Source organism: Phalaenopsis equestris, unplaced genomic scaffold, assembly GCF_001263595.1.
Source record: "Phalaenopsis equestris unplaced genomic scaffold, ASM126359v1 Scaffold000114, whole genome shotgun sequence".
Classification (NCBI taxonomy): Eukaryota; Viridiplantae; Streptophyta; class Magnoliopsida; order Asparagales; family Orchidaceae; genus Phalaenopsis; species Phalaenopsis equestris.
Window position 1 is genome coordinate 1467231 of NW_018164556.1, and position 20923 is coordinate 1488153.

The following is a 20923-nucleotide window of genomic DNA, read 5'->3' on the forward strand; positions in this document are numbered from 1 at the left end:
GAATGAAAAGCCGTTAAATCATGCCGCCCGCAGCGGCCAGGGTCTGCCGGCCGGGCACTTGACGACGACAAACCTTCGCGGACCTGGTCGCGGCGAGGATTCTTACGACTTCTAAGATTTTATCTTCGAGAGAGTCCACGGGCGAGCCCCCTCGGAATTGGGCTTGTAGCCTGTGGCCTCCGCCGGCGGTCGTCGTTTTTCTTTGTGTTCCCAAAATCAACTGTGAGGAGATAGGTTTTGGTGACAATGGCGGCGGTGGCAAAGAAGGGATGGGAGCAGTACATGCTTCAGCTCCAGCTTCATCCGCTTAGGACGAAGGTTCTTTTCTGTTTTTTTCTTTTTTTGTTTTGAGAGAGAATCCTTTGATTTGATGGACAGGTTTTTTTTTTTTTAAGATTTTTATTCGTATGTTTGACTGGCTTACAGGCAATCACGGCTGGGGTTTTAGCTGGAATCAGTGATTCTGTGGCGCAGAAGCTGTCCGGAATTGAGAGGATTCAACTTCGGCGGCTCCTCCTGAAAGTGGTTAGCCAATCAGGCCTTTGAATCTTGTTTCATTAGTTTGATTGGACATGAAAATTATGTATAGAATTGGCTGAGTGAGCTTGGAGCTATCTGTAGGATTTTCTCATGAAGACGTTTTGGGAGAGTTTATGAAGAGGAAATGCAAGGCTTTAACTTGATTTAGAATTCAACTGTTTAGGGACGAGATTTGTTCAGAAGAGAAGATGCGATGGAAACCTTGATCACTTTGCCATGCTTTGTATATTCTCGAAGGGCTCATTTGTTTGCTTTTAGTTGAAAACATATTTTAAAAAATGGTTATTTCATTTTTTATGAAAATAAAGTCATTACATTTAGGGGGTGTTTGGCATGATAGGTTTAAAAGGATTTAAGTTAGATTTAACTTAAATCCAACGAAACACCATAAATAGGTTAGATAAATCCATGGATAAGTTAAATCCAAATTTTTTTTGTTCCGTTTTAAAAATTTATTAAATTCACTTATTAGTTGGATTTAACATATTTAGCGCATGAAAAAAATATTTCTAATAGATTTATGCCATACACAACAAATTGATTTAACATTTAATTGAACCAAACATTAATTCATATTTAATAACATTTATATTTGTTAAATCTGGATTTACCGAATTTACCAGATTTACTAAATCCTATTTAACTTAAATCCAGACTTGCAGCCAAACCTCCGGTTAAGGTGGTTTTGAGAGGGTTTACATTATCATGAAAGCCAATTTAATTTTTAAGGGCTAATTTGGATCACTCTTTGTTTCTATTTTTATTTTTGTTTTTGGACATTTTGACCAAACATAACTAGTGGTTTATAAGTGTTTTTATTTTTAGAAATGGATCAAATTATTTTTTAAAACACTCAACATAATTTGAGGTGTTTTCAATATTTTGAAAACATGAACTCGTACATTGTGCACTGCACGAACCTGCCTTGCGCTGACCAAACCAGTGTTGAAGTTGCCCATCAACCCTATGCTGAAGCCGACGACACATTGGTCTGGTCTATAACATCATCAATTGTGGTGCCATTACCTTCTTTTAAATTGCAAAATAAATTAACTTATGCTCTATTAATAAAAAAAAATAAGTTATATTTAAGATATCGAAGCTATTTTTATTTAAAACATTACATAAATAAATAAAAGAATAAAAAAAAGATTACAAATGGCTTTTAGGTACATGCAACCACATTTATATTCGACTTAACTAAGTTTAGTAAACTATATACATAAAGTATTGCCTTGCATATTTTGCATTTTGGTAGAATGTGAATCGAGAATTGGATTTACTTCATTGTGTTCATTGATTTTATTACCTATGACAATAGTTGTGTAACACTTGGCTTTGGGTTAACACAAGATGATTAAAGTTATTTCATATTCCTTAAGTACCCTCTTGATTCTATAGTTTCTTGAGGGATTGATAGCTTCAACATTGCATGGGAGAAGTAGAAGAACATTGAGGTAAACCTATTATGAAGGTTTCTTGGTATCTTCTTTTTTGTTTGCGAGAGGATGGACTTGAGATTTTGATAGGTTGGTAACCGTTTCTTTTTTTCTTACAAACAACTTTTGTGCTTTATCGATAGTAGATTAAGGGTTTGTTTGGGGCAGCTGCAGCTTAATACTAAGTTGTTACGTAGTAGATGTCACAGGAAGCTGTTGCGCGAAAATTGACTGTTTGTTTGTTTTTTACAGTTTGAAAACAACCGTGCTACAACTGTTTCTGAACAAATGATCAGTCTGCCCCTGTATAGTAATCTTGTTTACAATAGAATTGTTCATACCGGTGCATTCTATTCTTTAAAAACAAATATCAGGTACAAAACATTACAAAACACTTACATATAGGGCACCCGAAACATTGCTATAAACAAATCAAACACCCTCTTTCAGTCATTTCTCATATTCTCAATCAAACATCAAAGGTAAAGATAAAACCCCACTCCATATTTTTCATTTGAGGCTACTACATACATGACACCCAAAACATTGCTATCAACAAATCAAGCACCCTCTTTCGACCATTTCTCAAACTTTTACTCAAATGTCATAGGTATATATAAAACCCCACCCCATATTTTTCATTTGAGGCAGTTACATACAGGGCATCCGAAACTTTGTTATCAACAAATCAAGCACCCTCTTTAAGCCATTTCTCAAATTCTCACTCAAACATCAAATGTAAAGATAAAACCCCACCCCATATTTTTCATTTGAGGCTACTACATACAAAGACCCGAAACATTGCCATCAACGAATCCAGCACCTTCTTTCAGCAAGTTCTCAAATTCTCACTCATCAATAGTAAAGATAAAACCCCACCCCATATTTTTCATTTGAGACTACTACACACAGGGCACCCGAAACATTGCTATCAATAAAGCAAGTACCCTCTTTCAGCTATTTCTCAAATTCTCTCTCAAACATCAAAAGTATAGATAAAACCCCATTCAACATCACATTCAGTCCTAAATTTGCAAAATTCAAATTCCAAATCACAAAAAGAAAGCCACAAATCACAAAAATCCAAATTCTCACTTCAAATCGCAAATGAGAAAGCCAGAAATAGAAAAATCCGAATTCTCACTTCAAACCACAAATGATAAAGCTACAAATCGCAAAGGGAGAGTCATTTCATCGATAAAAATAGGTGATTGCACAGTAAGCAGAGAGAGAGTCGAAGATCGGAGGGTAGAGGGAGAGTAGAGAGGCAGCCCGTTTTCACCAGAGATCAGAGGGAAGAGGGAAAGGAGAAAGACAACTCGTTGCCTCAGAAAGATGCGTGAGAGAGGAGCAATCGAGAGAGGCGTGAATAGAGCATAAGAAATGCAAGAGAGAAGGCAATGACGAGAGGGGAGCGCGAGGGTAGTAGAGTAAGGTTCGCGAAGAAACGCGGGTTGCGTGGTCGAACCTGCGGCCCACTTTTAACATAAATTTTTAAGGACTGCTGCCGCGAGAAACGCGGGTTGCGTGGTCGAACCTGCGGCCCACACTTCGAACCGCTGTTTCCAAAAGATTCAGTGGGTGTTTTAAGAATGTTCTGCGCCAAATGAGCTGCCCTAAACGGGCCTTAAATCCTCTCTTTCATGGATATTGGCTTTGTTGAAGCATAGCTACATGTTTCCTTCTTTGTATGCATGAAGCTAAGCCAAATTAAGGCACATCTTACTCACTGAACTGCAATTATTTGTGATTTTTGATGCTATTGTTAATGATGAAAATAGACTTTGTTATTTTTGTGCTCTTTATCTACTCTTAGAAGGATTTTCATTATGTTATATTATTTGGAAGGAAATACCATCAGTTTAGAAGAGATGAATAGAAAAAAAAATGTTATGTAAAGATGCAATTTCTATGTTTGATGGTGTTTACAAAGAAAATTGGGACACTGGAGTAGGGGCCTGCTTCTACAGGCACGGTTGTCTCTTGGAGCTAGACTTGCTTCTATTGCAAGAAGCAAGCCACAATAATAGAGATTTTCAAGTATTTAAAGCATCAAACAAGTGGCATGTAGTACTATTAGAATAAAGATTAATTGCATTTATGGAGTGGCTCTTAGAGTCCTACTTGCCCGGTGGATGACTCTGGGTATTGAGCACTGATAAAGACATTAGATACTTAAGTGGGGGAGATTGTGAAATCCTTTAAGTAGAATGAATCTATACTTTTAAACATCAAGACCCCTTTAGGTGCAACGATGGAATTTCATTAGAAACTCCAAGATTAATCCTGCTCGTGTTGGAGCACTCATAGGATGGGTGCCTTCTTGAGAAGTTATATTAACCGCATAAAACCATGAGGCCATTAGGACAAAACAGACAATACCTTGCTGGGTGAGAGTTTCGGCTATCATAATTATTTGTGACAACTCCTATAAATTCAAGAAATGGCTCCCACCATGTAGTACTTTATCTCATCAAGGGTTCAAGAGGTAACTCCCAAGGTGTAGCGCTTTGTTCTGCGTGACACTTAGTTCCCATCTTCCTGTTGGCGTAATTCTCCGATTCAATTTGTGATAAGCTGAACTCTCACCCATAAAGGTATTGTTCGCTTTGGGCTAAGCGGCCTCATGTTTTTTCCCCATTGGTGTAACTTCCCAGGAGGTCATTTATGCTATATGCTCCAAAACATGAACGCTTAACTTTACATTTTCTAATGAAATTCTACTATTACACAAAAAAGCGCCTCGATGTTTAAAAGTTATGGCTGTCACAAATCGTATCAGAGTATAATACCAGCCGAAAAATGAGAATTAAGTGTCATATAGAATAAAGTGCTACGCTATAAGAGCCACCTGTTGAACCTTAGATATGAATCTGTAAGTGTCACCTCTAGACTTCTATATGCTGGTGGATGATTCTGGGTAAGAAAATTGACGAGGATGTCAGCTACTTAAGTGGGGGAGATTGTGAAACCCCTTAAGTATATTGAAGCTGTACTCTTAAAATCAAGACGTCTCTAGGTATAATGGTGGAATTTCATTAGAAATTTGAAAGTTAAGTGTACTCATTTTGGATCACTCCTAGGATGGGTGGCCTCCTGTGAAGTTACACCAATGAGGCAAAATCATGAGATCACTAGGCCAAAGTGGACAATACCTTAATGGGTTAGAGTTTGGGCTATCGCCTTATTGTTATGTCTATCTTATATTGTTACGTGGTATCCTTCATCATGTTCCATAGTGACTATCCTGTGTATTGTTATATATTGAACATTATATTCTACAGCTTGTTGGGGTATACAATATTCTTTACCTATTATAATTGTTATTTTTATTGTTATAAAATTGAAGCAATGAGCAATAAAAGAAACATTTTATGTGAAAACTCAAAGAATGGAAAAAATCATGGGCAAGAGGAGTAGAATTCATTATATCAAGAAAAATGTTACAAGTGAAGAGTGTTAGCTCGGATAGGATTAATCAGAGCAAATGATTATATTCTTTTATAAGGGGAGAATGTATTTATAAACTTCTACAAGTCCCCCTTATAAGGAAGTACATAAGAAAGGGCTAATGAAATAAAACCATATATTTTGTAATTTAAAAACTATAATAAGATCAATTTAACTGTAATGCCCTTCAATTGGTGTGCTCATAATTTCCTAGAAGGTGGCTGGACCCAGAAAATTTGAGTTACAAATTTTAATAATCTTCACATTAATATAAATCCTCAAAAGAATGCAAAATAAATCTTTAGACTTTGGCAGAACATTCTCCACCTTTTCTATAAAAACTCTAAGTGTCAACAATGAATACCAACCAAACCTTAATAATACTCAAACATGATCATTGAGAGTTTTTTAGTCATCATATCGACAAAATTATCATGAGTGTTAATCTTGCTCACAGGAATATCACCACGAGCAACAACTTCATGAATAAAGCGATAATGAAATCATTGTGCTTATTTCTCTCATGAAATATCCCGACTTTAGTAAGACAAATAACACTCCTACTATCATGTGCTTTTGTGATGATTTTCGTGTCTTCACTATTCTCTTTAAATAAATGTTATTAAATAAAGCTTTCTTACAAGTTTTAGTAATTGTCATGTACTTTGCCAAGTTGTAGACAATGCTACCGTGGTCTGTAAAATGTGCTTCCAACTAATTTTACAGCCACTAATGATAAATACATACCCTGTAAGAGATCTTCTTTTATCAAGTTATTTAAAAAAAGTCTTAATCAACATAACTGATGAATCTTTTTGCAGTTCTTTTAAACTATAAATAAACATCTTTAATTCCACACAAGTGTTGAGAATCCATGAAACTATCTAATAATGCTCCTTATCCGGACTATTGATGTATTTGTTGGCTGCACTGATTGTATATGATAAATCTGGATAAGAACTATTATAGCATGCATGAGAGATCCCACTATATTGGAATATAAAAATTGAGATATATGCTCAATCTCATCATCTTACTGTAGTTGCGAAGTTGATGAAATTATGAAATAAATAGCTAATGAAATACTAACAGATTGCATTCTGCATATTTAATTTGTGTAGAACTTTCTTATTGTATGTTTTTTGAATGAAATTTAATTTACTTGCTTTTCCATCTCTCTACATTTCCATACAGAAGATTTTTTTTGTAGCTCTCAAGTCTTCTATCTTAGACTCCTTACTGAGTTGAAGTTTTAAATATTTGATTCCTCTTTTATTCTTAACAATTATAATCATATAATCAATATGTTAGAATAAGTAGATAAATGATCTTTCACAAATTTTTTTTAAAGTAAACACAACTATTATAGCTATTTTTTTTAAAGTTCGGTAAATTTTGTATGCAACTGCTTAGAAGATTGCTTAAAATCATAAAGTGACATCTTTAACAAACAAATATAGCTTTTTTTCTTGTAATCACGAAGCCCTCAAGTTATTGCATATAAATATTTTCCTCAGGCTCTCCATGCAAAAGTGTAATTTGTAAATGTTATTGCTCAAGCTCGAGGTCATGATTAGCCATAATACCAACTAAAACTTGGATTGAACTATGCCTAATGACCGGAGAGAATGCATCTATAAAATATACACCTAGAATTTGATTGAATCTATTTGCATCTAGTTTAAACATATATCTAATATCTTTAACTGCTTGAGTACATTCATTTTCTTAAACATCCATTTGTAGCAAATAATTCACTTTCCTCGGGCAGCTTTATTAAATTTAAAGAGCTATTCTTATGTAGGGATTCCATCTTCTGCCAAACAATCATCCTCTTACTAGAGTAAACTAAATTAACCTCTCCACAGCGAAAAGGTTATTCATCACATCAGACATAGTTAGTGATGAACAAGCAAATTAGCTTCACCATACCTTTCTGGTGAATTAATTTCTCTTATTGTTCTATCATTGACAATATAATATTGTAGTGGTTGCTATCACATGATGATAAACAATATTTTCATAGCAACTAAGCCTAACAAAGAAGTATTATCAAAAGATATACCTATTCTCAGTCGAAAACTTTATCTGTCTGCTAGACCTTTTTTTTTATCAACCTCACTAAATCTTGAAGTGGGTGTTGCATAGAATATGACATTAATGATCACTTTCTTAGTTTATAGAGACCATAATTTGTAGCTTTTAACTCCAATTTTATAATCAAGAAAAATGTATTTTATAGATCTAGACTCATAAATAATCAAGAAAAATGTATTTTATAGATCTAGACTCTAATTTATTATTATCAACGTGAGCGTATATATGATAGCAAAAAAAAAATTTAATTAGAGTAATTTGTAGGTTTACTTGATCAAATCTCCCATGGAGCTATTATGCCAATAGCAATTGCATGGTAGCGATCTACCAAATAGCAAGCCGTCGAAGCAGTTTTAGCCTAGAATAGTTTAGGTAAGCCAGTATTGGAGAGTATGCAACACACTTTTTTTTATTGTAGTTATATTTATTTGCTCTATCACGCAATTTTGCTGCGGAGTATGTCAGACTATTAAGTCTCTCAAAATTTCTCTTGATTTACATAAGGTGTTAAATTCTCGCGAATAAAATTTCAAACCATTGTTAGTGTACATGTGTTTAATCAGTTTTTTAGTTTTCTTTTAAATCATAATCATTCACCTCTTAAAGGTCATATATTCATTAATGTTCTCTTTCCAAAAGAAAATAAAATTTTTTTTTGAAAAGTCTTTAATAATTGGTAGCATATATTTAATACCCTCAAACAATGTTATGAATGATCCTCAAATGTCAAAACACATGTAATTAGTATTCCCTCAGTAATATGTATGTTTGTGATGGACTTAATTCCCCTTTACTTTCCAAACACGTAGTGCTCATTGATTTTTAATTTAATGATGCATTGGTAGTCAAAAAGTCATTTTCTGCTCAATTTAATCATTCCATTTTCACTTGTGTGTCTAAGACACATGCTAAAGCCTAGTTACTTCACTATTTGACATGAAAGAATCACTAACTATTTCATTACTTGCTACTGTAGATCCTTGTAAGACATATAGTCTATCATCCTTATTATGTCCCTACATCATAACTAAAATTCTTTGTCAATCTTCGAAACTCCACTTTCACTAGAATGCATTTACCCTTTAGCATCAATAGAACCTAAGCATTTAAATTCTTCTTTAGATTAATGCATGTCTCACATCTTCAAGTGTGATATCCATCGAATTTTCTGCTTCTAATAACTGACTATCTTACAAGTAGCATTATTTTTCATTAGCATAACACCTTTAAACACTATTTCATACGTTGAAAATTAGTCTTTGTTGGGACACATGAAACATGCATGCTGAGTCAAGAGTCCAATCATCATATGGTTTGCAATCAGAGACAACTAATAGTTTATCATCACTGACAACTTCTTCAATAACATTGATTACATCAAAATGTTCTAATTGTTTTTCCTTCTGATAGTTAGCTTTTTCTTATATTTGTTATATATTTTATAATATTTAGTTTTAATGTACCATTTTTTATCGCAGTATATGTTAATCTTATTCTTATTTTTGAAATTTAATATACCATTTGAATCAGCATCAAAACTCCTCGCTTGAATTCTCTCTCGAATAATAAGACCTCTTTGATAAGCAAATTCGTCCACAAGTTACTTCATCTTTTCTTTAAAGAAAAGAATCATAAATTTCATCCAAAATAGGTATCTCCTGACTATATACCATGGTATCTCTAAATGTTGCATATAATAAAAACAATGAACATAACATGATTAATGCTAAATCTTCTTTATCATATTTGACTTTAATTATTTCTAAATCAAATATAATTTTTTCAAAGGTAATCAAATTATCTACAAAAGATGGGCCTTCAAATACAATTTACTGGTGAGACTCTTCGTCATGCACAACTATTACGATTTTAGCCACAAGTTAGGGGCTGTCTTGTCCTTTAAAATATCTTATAAAATTTGACTTGATTGATTGAGTTGAATCTTAGATAATTTTTTATCCATACATTACTTCTATGACATCCATGCAAAATTGCTCACATCTCGTCAAAGCAAAAAATTGATGCTGCGATCCAAGAGCAAAACGTCATACTTTAATATTGCCATAATTGAAATACAAATTATCACTCTGATACCATTTGTTATGAAATCAAGGGATGAACAATTAAATAAATAAAATAAGCAACATAAATTTTACGTGGAAAATCCAAAATGTGAAAAATCATGGGTAGAGAAGGAGAATTCAATATATTAACAAAAAATATTATAAATGGAGGGTTGACTGACATCAGACCGATCAGAAGAAAGGGTTATATGCTTTCACAAGAAGAGGAGACATTTATAGTTTTCTACAAGATCTCTTATAAGAAAAGTAGTTAAGTGAGGGCCAATAAAATAAGAGTTCATATATTGCAATCCAAATACTATAATAAAGTGAATTAAATTATATATTTCCTTAATCCACATGCTTTTAATTTCCCACTAAAAGTATGTGGGACTCGCAGAAATTGAGTCACAAATTTTAACATTACATATGCCACTTGAATTGCAATTTAGCCTCTAATTCAATTGTATCCTTCATGATAAGAAGAAAATGATCATTTGTTTGTATTGTTATTGACACGATGTGAGATGTCATAGTGTTTGTCTTGAGAAGTGCAAGGGCGTTTTATATACATCATACATATTATTGTATGTTTCACATTTCTCTTATATTCATGTGGTTCATTTTACTTAATATTATAGATGTCGTGAATGTTACTAATTCATACCAAGCCAGTTGTAAATGTTATTGTGTTACATATTAGAATTGCTAATATAATGTGTTTCACGAATGGTACTGTACAACATATTAGAATGTTATTGTGCTAAATTCCATGGCATTGATTGCTGTGAAAGATACTGTTGATGTTGGTATTTGATTATGAAGGGGATAATTAATTTAATTGTCAGCTATAGAGCTTATAAAATTAGCTTCCCTTACAATTTGAGTATTAGTATTGGAGGAATTAGGTTAAATTTTCCTGGAGTAATCTTTTAGTTTGAAAATAAGTTTGCTTATGTTGTGTGTATGTTTAGGGTTAGTTTTTTTTGTTGAGGAGTGAATTTAAGATGTATGTGCTCTTTTTTTAATTTAATTTTTTTTATAATCTTACTTACCTATAGGCTTAAAATTCTACAAGAAAATTCAATCTGCATCTTCCTTCAATGCATTCTGTTTTTTTCTCTCTATTGACTGTTAGTCCCTTGTGGAGTCCTAAAATTGCTGCCTCTAGCAGGTATAAGCCATAGTCCAACTCCAGTATAGCTGTTGGTTGTTTTTCCCCTCCACAAATACGGGAAGGTTTCTAGAGCAATTTTCGCTGGTCACGGGCTGCCACCAAGCCTGTAAACGATACAATTTTGGTTGCTTGAATTGTTATTTCCAGCAAATTAGGGATAAAATAGAGACTTATTGTTGTCCCTGTCCCAAAACCAGCTTCTGTTGTAGTGTTTGCCATATCAGAGTAGGAAAAAACAAACTAGTTGCTGTGTGGCATAGGGAACCCTTCTGTTCTTTGTCTTCAACATTCTGAGTTTAAAAAACAACATGCTGTTTGCTGCCCTGATGCAAAATCAATCCAAAATTAGCAAACATGATTGCCATAAAAACCCTTGAGTTAGTATAAGCAACGTGCTTTGGTGCTAGCAAAAAACAAGTGAAATAATTAAGGGAGGGCCACATTTTATCTCTAGGAATCACTGAGTGCAATGAAAGAGATCAACAAGAAAAATAAAGGGAATAAAGGTAATTAATGTATAACACTGATACTACACCACATTTATTTGATCATGTTGCCAGGTTAATGACAGATGACCACCATATTGGACTGGATGTGAGTACAAATAATTACAAATAATTGCCACTGTGACTAGTTTACCAGATCATATTCCTCTTTCCACGCTAGATGAAACATGGTTGGAGAGGATAAAGATGACAATGTGACAACTACTCATGACGGCAGGAGGAGACCATTTAAAATAGAAGAAAAAGTGGAGTCTCTTATAAATGATGTGATAGCTGATGCCAGTAAGCTCAATGCATGGATTGACTAGTTCAAATCTTATGGATTGACTAGTTCAAATCTTACTTTACCTCATATGGGTATATTACCAATGAAAAGATTGTCTTTGCTTAACTAAAGTTAAGCCTGCCATGCTGTGGTGGCATGCTCATTTAAAGCTGAATGTTATCAATAAGTAACATTATTCTTGCATGTGCTGATAGTTCTACCTCATGATGCATGTAGAGATGGTGCCAGGGGCAAATTATGTAGGGTTATGCTATAAAATTTTAAAGTCAAGCTTCACTTTAAGAATAAATTTTAGAGATATGCAAACTATGCTTAAGTTTGCCTCAGGACTTGTGCAAATAAACTTTGCTTGTTCTCACCGCCGATCTCAATAGGCTAGTATGATGTTTATGGCTGTAATTACATAAATTAAGCTTGTAGGGAGTAAACCAAAGAGCCATTGTAGAGGGGTAGGATGAAGGAAAGAAAACTGATGATGACTCTTCTTGTTATGTACTCAACAATTTGATAACTTTTGTGAGCATTATTTGAAACACACGAGAAAAATGCTGAAAACTGGACCTTATACTCTTCCCTAATGAGTAAAAGAATGATAGAAACAAAAAAGTAACTATAATTATGCTTAGGGGTGTAAACGAGCCAAGCTTGAGCGAGCCCAAGGCTTGTTCGTGTTCGATTTGTTTATTTTTTTTGTTCTTGTTCGACTTGTGTTCGAAATGACTCATGAATAATCTGTTTGTGTTTGCTCGATTCAAACTCGCTTGTTTGAATTAAGCTCATGTCTTGCTTGAATTTCATTTACTCATTTCATGAGACTAAAATATGTGATTAATTAAATTGTTATTATAAATTAAAAAAATTAATTATTTTTAATGAATAGGGCTTCCCATCCACACCGTTCGGTTTTTCTTGGATGGAAAATCCTTCCCATCCTTTTTAAAAAGTTTTCTAACAACTAAGTTTTCGTCGTTCTTGATGTGGGATTAAATGATGCGTGAGAAGTGAGATTACATAATCGTTGTCCCCATTGTTCCGCGCTTCATCATGGTCCCCATTGTTCCGTGCTTCACATCCACACCTCAGGTGCTTATTTTAGGGATATTTAATACATGCCACCCAAATTCTTTGTATTTACATATGTAATACCTAAACTTATATTTTTTATAATTATACCACCCAAATAAGAGGGGAGGGTGGGAGAATGAGAGAGTAAAATAAAGGAAGGGAGGTAGGGAAGGGGAAGATAGAATAAGAGAGAGGGAGGGAGCATGGGAGTGGGAGAGAGAGATAGTGGGACGGAGGGAGATAGAGAGCGAGAAGAACAAGTAAGAGAAGGAAAAGTGAGAACAACATAGTTGGCAATAGATAGAGAGAAAAAGATATAGAAGAGTGTGAGCCAAAGAAAAGATATATTGAGAGATATGGAGAGTGTGAGAGACCTAGAGGGAGTGAGAGAAAGTGAGGGCAAGAGATATATAAGAGCGCAAGAAAGAGAAAGCAAGAGAATTTTTCCTTGGTTATTATAAAGGGAATTAATAGTTATATTCATGATGCATTGTGTTATTCTTTTGTTTTGCATCAATGGATTACAATATTTTATATGTGAAATAAAAGAAGCCTAACACCATTATACATTATTTTAAGTGTCAGCTAGTTACAATGTTTTGTTCAGCGGTTTCATTTTGCCTGTCTTTCTTATCTAAAATGCATCTCCTATCATCTTTTTAAGAGGTGGTCCTCTGACTTATGATGTTTAAAAGTTGCAAGCATTTATATTATGATGCATAAATTTTAAGGGGCATTTTCATACATAGTACACAATTCTTATGAATTTACATATCCAATGCCTAAACTTTCATATTTACACACATAACATTCAAAACTTTAATATCACATAAAAAATAACACTATTGCCACGTTTTAAAAATGAAAACACCTTTTCATGCATAGATTTAGACCATCAAAATGCCATGTATGTAAATATGAAAGTATAGGTTGAGATATATAAATACATAACAATTATGTGCTACTTATGTAAATTTCTCAAATTTCAAATGCAAGTGCTAGAATCATTATTAAATGTTTGACATGCTTGATAGAGAACTTTTCACATTCATATAGTAGGAAGTCTGATCGAGTAGCACTGAAGCAAGCGAAAAAAGAAAGCTAAATGAGACTTGGATGAGATTGAGAGAGACTAGAATGGTTATGACAGGTGTTTGAACACTATGAAAAATCAAGGAGAGAAGGCTTTCATTTGACATATTATTTTCCCCTCTGCTAATCAAATGCATATTAAATGTCGTCTTGCTAAGCTGCCTTCAAAGTAAAGGTTGGTTGATGTTTAAGCTTTTATAATTTAGCACTGATCTGGCTGACTAGCAAGTTGGGTGTTCCGTTGGTGTGTTGATGGGGGAGTTTGGCTAGACGTGGTGAAGCATTATTAATTTTCTTAATTTCTTAATGAGAAATTGAATTTTTATAAAATAATATCTTTAAAAATTTTCTCTCCTAAATGTTAGAAGTTTTTCTTTTTTCAATTATGGTTCCGTCTTTTGGCAAACCTCTAGGCTTAAATGTTGTTGCAGAAGTTTGGCCAATTTTTTGCTTTATCAATTTTATCAAAGACTTCTTTTATTATATTTTGAGCGGTGCCTTTGCTTTTTAATCGGCCTAAATCTGTGGTCAATCAAAATTGAAGTGGAATCTTGATCGTTGTAACATGAGTTTGCAGAGAATTGATGACGCGGTAGCATCCCAAGGGTTGACAACAACCGCACTGATGTGGGCGTTAAAATGTTGAACAAAATCACTTCCTACACGCGATACTCCTACGATCGTCTTTTTTGTGCTCGTACCAAACATGTCCAGGTTTTTGCGTGCGTGTGGAGTTGACTCATCATCTTGGGCCACTTCTAGTAATCTTATTGTTATATATTTACTTTTCTAATTTCTTAGGATCATTTTGATTGCATTTCTGTGAGGACAACCATCAACATTCAAGTTTTCCCTTCAGGGTTGTATCCGATGATGGGTGGTGCTCCGGTTCTATCTTGTCCAAGATGGTGATTATCCTTGACTGTCCCAACCCTCCACAACTTGTTTTCCGTTGCCGTTGTTGCCGTCGTTGTTGCCGCCGCCGATGTCGTCATCGCTGCTGCCATCATCCCAGTCACAACTGCCTCCATCATCGCCTTCACCGCTGCAACTATCCCTCTCCCCAAAGACAATAACCTTTCTTCCTCTCTGCAACCCAACCCTTCTTCCCAGCACAACCACATATACCTTTCCACAACCTTCCGACATCACTGCAAGTAGGGGTTCCTTGCTGCCTCCATCCAGAAAACATCAAACTTGCTGTTTTTCTGCGGTCCAGCCTTCAGGCATCACTGTCACAACCTGGCCAGCCATCCTTACCACCCTTTGCATTGCCGACCAGCTATCCATCCCTCCCTTTTGTTGTTTCTGGCCACACACCAGACACATGACAACCTCAGAGAAGAGAATTTCAAAATTTTTAGATATCTAGTCTACCTCTTGAGTTGCCCTTACTAAGTGAAGTTCAACTTGTCAGTGATGAAAAGCTTTTGAGTTGCTTTTGGAAGACCATATGGAGTCATTTGGGTACTAAATTTTGTTCAGCAATGCACCCACCAATAGTTGGTCGTAGTAAATGGATGAAACACAACGTTGGAAACTGCCTTGGGAGCTAGGTGGGAGAGAAAATCCTATAATAGGATCTAGGCCCTATCAGAGGAGAAGAGACCTCTTGTGAGTGGTTATACTTCAGTGTGGTTCAGTTTGTCATAGACTTCATTCCAGAATCGATTCCTTCTAACAAACTTGTTTATCAGATACATTCAGTCGAACATGAGAAGTGAGAGAAGTAGTTTACAGATGTGATGGCTGGAGACCTGATTCGTGAGAATACTCCTATATCTATAGTGCCAATTCTGATTGTGCTCAAAGAGGTATACTTATCCTATCTTGTTGCGCTTTGAAATGAAAACACCTTTAGGATTGACTTACTTGGAGATTGCAACTTTTTTGCTACCTTCAGTGTGGCCGATTTGTCCACTATTAGGAGACAAATTTTTGACAAATAATATTGAAGCTCACTTAACCCTGGGAGATGGATGCAGCAATGTCCCAGAGGCGTGACAACAGTCACACTGACGCATTGCATTACCAAACCGGTCCAGGTTTTTGCGTGAGTGTGGAGTTGACCCGTCCTCTTAGGCCATTCCTTATTATCTTATTTTTATATATTTACTTTTTTGATGTTGCAGGGTTGGTTTTGATTGCTTCTCTGTAAGGACAGCCGTCAGGGTCCAGGTTCTCCCTTTTAGGGTTGTATTTGACGACGAGTGATGTGCCGTCTATATCTTGTCCGAGGTGTGTCTCGCCTCACCCTCCGTAACCTTACCTTCGCTGCCGCTGTTGTCGTTGATACCGTTGTAGTCATCCCTCTTCTTAAAGACAACAACCTTGTTGCCTCCCTGCAGCCTAACCATTCTTCCTACTTAGTACAACCACCTCTACCCTTCCACTACCTCCCCAAATCACGGCAAATTGCCGTTCCTCGCTGCCGCCATCCAGAAAATAGCAAACCTGCTGCCGCCAGCTGTCCTTACCACCCTCTGCCGCTGCCGACCAGCTATCCAGTATCCACCCCCCTGCTGTTTCTGGCCACACACTGCCTTTCCAACCGCCCCTACTTGCTGCAGCTCCTCATCCACCTCATTCCAGCTCCCTCCCACTACATCTGGACCACCTAGCCGGCCTTCACCACCCATGGATCCAACCGTAGTGTGAGTCTGTGCTGTACAGTTATTTCCTATTTAAGTGTGTGTTTGGTTGTAACCGTCTATTTGACTTTTTCAGTAATAATATTTGTTTTTCTAATATTCTTTGGATTAACTCTGGTATCAATTAATCTCATCTTTTAAAAGTTTGTTTTGCTATGTTTTTTTATGCACTCATTTTAAATTGTATTTTATTATAAAAAGAGCAACATTATGTGCATCAAAATTTTGGTGTTTCTTTCAATGCTCTTTAAAATGATGTGAATTGGTAGTTGCAGTTTGTTAGAGATTATTTCCTTGAAGAACTTATCATATGTTGCTAACATTAAGAAATCCAGATCTTTGGATTTGCATATGGTGGACCTTTCGGGCACTTCCTGCACAAGCTTTTGGAGAAGTTATTCATGGGAAAGAAAGATAACAAAACAGTTGCAAAGAAGGTAAGGATGCACTTTTGAGTTTTATCTTCAAGAACGGTTTTTGTACGATTCTAGGAATGGCAAGATGAGATTTGCTGAAACCAGTATGATAAAATGTCCTTTCTGTAGGATTGCTGGAAGTGTTAATCTCCTAATGGGACGCTATGTCAAGGAATTGTACAAATACAAACTAGGCGTGCCATGTAGAGCATTATGTGATTTCATGGATGACAATATTGTTTTTTTTTTGTCTGCATAGAAAATCTATTATGCAGAAAAGTGTATTTATTGATGCATATTAAAATGGAGAGGTGCTTTCGGAGGGTTGTGTCTGAAGAATGAAAAATAAATTTCATAAATTTGCAATTAGGCTTGTTATGTTGTATGGATAGAGTATTGGACAATGAAAATGTCATTAATAGTCAAATTGAGCTTGGTGGAAATGTTAATATTTAGATGGATGTGTGAAAATGAGAATGTTTTGATGGATGTTCGGTAAAATTAGGAATGGCAGATTGAGTAATGCCAATATTAAAGAAATGGTGGTAGTAATATTGATAGAAGATGAGGTAGTGCATAATTGTCTTAGGTGGTTTGGACATATACTCAATGAAAGTTGAAAATGGCTTTGAGATTGGCAGATCAAATTAGTATTGAATGATTAGGGAGAAAGAAATATCCACCAAACATAAGTTGCATAAAAAACAAAAGAATTTGTGTAGAATGGATTAACACCTATTACAAAATTCGTTAATGGCTATTTATAAAGCTGAATATAAATAATTGGAGTAAGTCTAATGTTGAGGTTATGATGATACAAATCTAGCTAATTTGTTTCAGAATTAACTATTCACCCAACAGATTCAATTTTTTATTCTGCTTATTTGCAGGTATTGCTCGAGCAGGTGACATCCTCACCATGGAACAATTTTCTCTTCTTGCTATACTATGGTTTGATTGTCGAGGGTATGTTTTCTGGACCAATGTATTTGCACATCCTAGATGATAATCTTAATTGCTAAAGTAAGCTAGTATTGAAATACCGGCACAAATATTTTCTGTTTGCAGAACATTGTGTTGACATGAGGGTATTTTGTGTTCGGTTTTCCTAACATAGTAAAATCAATCTCATCAATAGCAAGCTACCACCATAAGGATCTAAAACTCCTGCACCTCCTATGACTGTTAGAGAACACAACAACCCAGTTTGAAAGTTTTCTTGATTAAATGAACTTATTTGTTTGAATGACATGCAAATGTGGTGTTATCCTATAAATATTTCTCCATGAATTTCTATTTTTTTTATGTAGATAAGTTTCTTCAATTTTGTTTCTAACTCCATTGTTTTCTCAGCTGCAAACTATCATTTTAACTCATGTGGTTTGTTTAAGCATTTAATCTGGACTCGAAGAATCTAATCTAATGGCATTTGATATGTTAATTTAGTTGTTTGACTTCCGAGTGTTTAACAATAAATGTAGAGTATTAAGTGTTTTGCCTTGATGGGCTTTGTTTCACATCACCCTTTGCTTGTGAAAAGTTGCATTTTCAGATTGCTCATTTGATTCATCAATTTTATCATATATAGTTTATTTAGTTTATACCATTCAAACATATTTTAAAGTTTCATAATTTTTTTTGGTTCGGTCATGATTATGCTCCATTGTAGCTGCAGATTCAAGTTTTAGCGTTTTGATTAAGTATGGATTCATTTTTGTGAATATGGTTAGATGTGGATTCAAATTTAGAGTCAAAGCCCTTCAATGTAACCTCCTATTATAACTGCAAATCATATTTTGTATTAAATACATCAACAAAAGAATGTTCATAAACGACTATTTCTTCAATTGTGTTAACTTCAATAATCAATGATTAATTCTTATATAAGTGTATTTTTTATAGACTTTAAATGAGATATTACTTGGTTTTCCTTAGGAATTGATGTACATGCAACAATCATCACTGAATGCAGAGTTTAGTGGATCCCTCAGGTGCACTCAAAAGAGATTGAAAATTGTAGTGAAGAGCTAACACCTAGGAAACTCTCTTCTCAAAGATCTAGACCTAGCTTGAATCTCAAGATCTTCCACCCATGAGTGATATGTGAAGTCTCAAACTAGTTCAAACTATTTTGCTGTGTGATTGTGGAGCCTACAACACCCAAACCAGATTGAGAAAAGCGCCCAACATTTGGACTCTAATTGAGAAGGGGGCGCATTTGCTCCCATATTTGTTGAGAGCGATTTTTTCTTACCCAAGCGATGGGTGCTTTTGCGCCCGGTGCAATTACTCCGCTTTTTGGGCTTTTAAATCATTTTCGAGAGATGTAATGGTGTGTTGGGGGTAGGTATTCCTTGGGTTTTCTTCAACAAGTTTCCGGTCGATGAGAGAAGAGTCAGAGAGGATGATTTTTGGGATTTTGGTCTGTGTTGTTTGCGTTAGATCGGAGAAAAAAGATTGTGGAGCATCCTGTAAGTTTCTTCGTGTGAGTGTGGAGCAGAAACATGTGTGGGTCCTTTGTTAAACTATTTTTTTTTCTTAGTGAATTTAAGGTGGTGTGGCTCCGTCTTTTTTTCCCATTCTCGAGTTTTTCCATGTAAAATTCTCGTGTGTTTTCTGATCGTTTTAATTTTTTTTTTTTCTTTAAAATCATTATTCTGATTTTCTCAAATCTTGTGATCCTATTCCGCGGTGAAACTAGAAGGAGATTTTTTCGAGTAGTTTCTCCCAACATTTGCAACCGACATTTGGCTTGCATCTTCCATGCATTTTAATAGCAACATTGGCTTCACTCGAGAAAACAATATCGAACATTTATGCATCATAAAAAACCTTAAGCCTCAAATTTAAAAAAATTCATCAATGATGGCTTTATCACTTAATGAGCTCTTGATCATATAGTTCTTGGTTAGAAAGCTTTGTATCACTGTCAAAATAAAATGAAGGAGAAATTCATTACCATTTATACAAAAATGTTTGGGTAGCCCTTGCTTAGCACAAAAATCTCTTAACAGAGATTCTTATCCTCCTAAATGAAATACTTCTTTGTACTATGTTGCACACCACATGCAGAACCTTATTAATAAGATGAGTTCTCAATTTAAACTCTTAACATCATTACAAGCTTGAAGGAATAACTCAACACGAACGAGGCATACATATCACTCCATTCCATTTATTCAATCCATTCATTCCAATCAACCTTTTCATTCTTTCCATTCCCTTATGTTTTTCTTTTTGTTAGACAAAAATGAGCTCCATGATCTATTGATCCTCCCATTTCAGAGCTTTCCCTTTTTAATCATGATCACATCAAAAAGCCTTTTGTGTTTGTATCAGATAAATGTTTGACATGAACACACTCAGCATAACGAATTACGCCAGCATAATGCGAACGTATACGATCGCAGCCAAGACAAGAATGAAGTGTAATTTTTTTTATGTAACTATCTTGCAAGCTATTTTAACCAATATGATGAAGGTTGCATTGAATAAGACAATAGTTTTAGTTGTTATTATGATCACAATAGGAAATATTTTGAACTTATTAGTAGCACATGAATTAGTTCACACTCAGCATAGCAAATTTAGATGTACAACTGGCCAAATGATGAAATATATAAAATTCACTATTTTTAAATGCGTTTTCTTACCAAAATCAGCCAAATCCTATTTGCAGGCTATTGTCATCCCTACTTCTATAACAATTTGAGCTTAACAAAAATTACTTGCTTTGAAAAATTCAGCACCATCTTTAACCTTATCCCAACTGTTTAATTTGCTTTACCTGGATACCATCCTGCACTGCAGGAAGACCCTGGCCACAAGTAAAGAACAAAATTAAGAAAGAGTATCCCTCAGTGCAGCTCACTTCATGGATGGTATGCTCGCTATCTTCCCAATGGTGATTTTAAGGGGAAATTTTAAAACTGAGCACTTGGTATATTATTTTATTCAGTTTTGGCCTGCGGTAGGGTGGATAAATCATCAGTACATGCCGCTTCAGTTCCGTGTTATATTTCACAGCTTAGTTGCATGCTGCTGGTATTTCTTTTTCTTCTTCTCTTTAAATCCGATGAATAACTTCACTGATTTTTCTTTGGGATGGTCAAGTTAACTCTTGAATCCTGTTTTTTTTTTT

The 20923-nt window shown here is 35.0% G+C and overlaps 1 protein-coding gene across 1 annotated transcript; it reads left to right on the forward strand.

Annotated features, from left to right (window-relative positions):
* LOC110021014 (peroxisomal membrane protein PMP22-like) lies at positions 1-20826 on the forward strand (the record flags this gene model as incomplete). The annotated part of the gene is given in 6 exon segments (XM_020719334.1): positions 1-318; positions 427-525; positions 16702-16803; positions 17673-17748; positions 20593-20663; positions 20741-20826. Coding segments are annotated over 6 exon segments (506 nt in total), but the record flags the coding sequence as incomplete, so codon positions are not given.
* Positions 20827-20923: the final 97 nt, after the last annotated feature.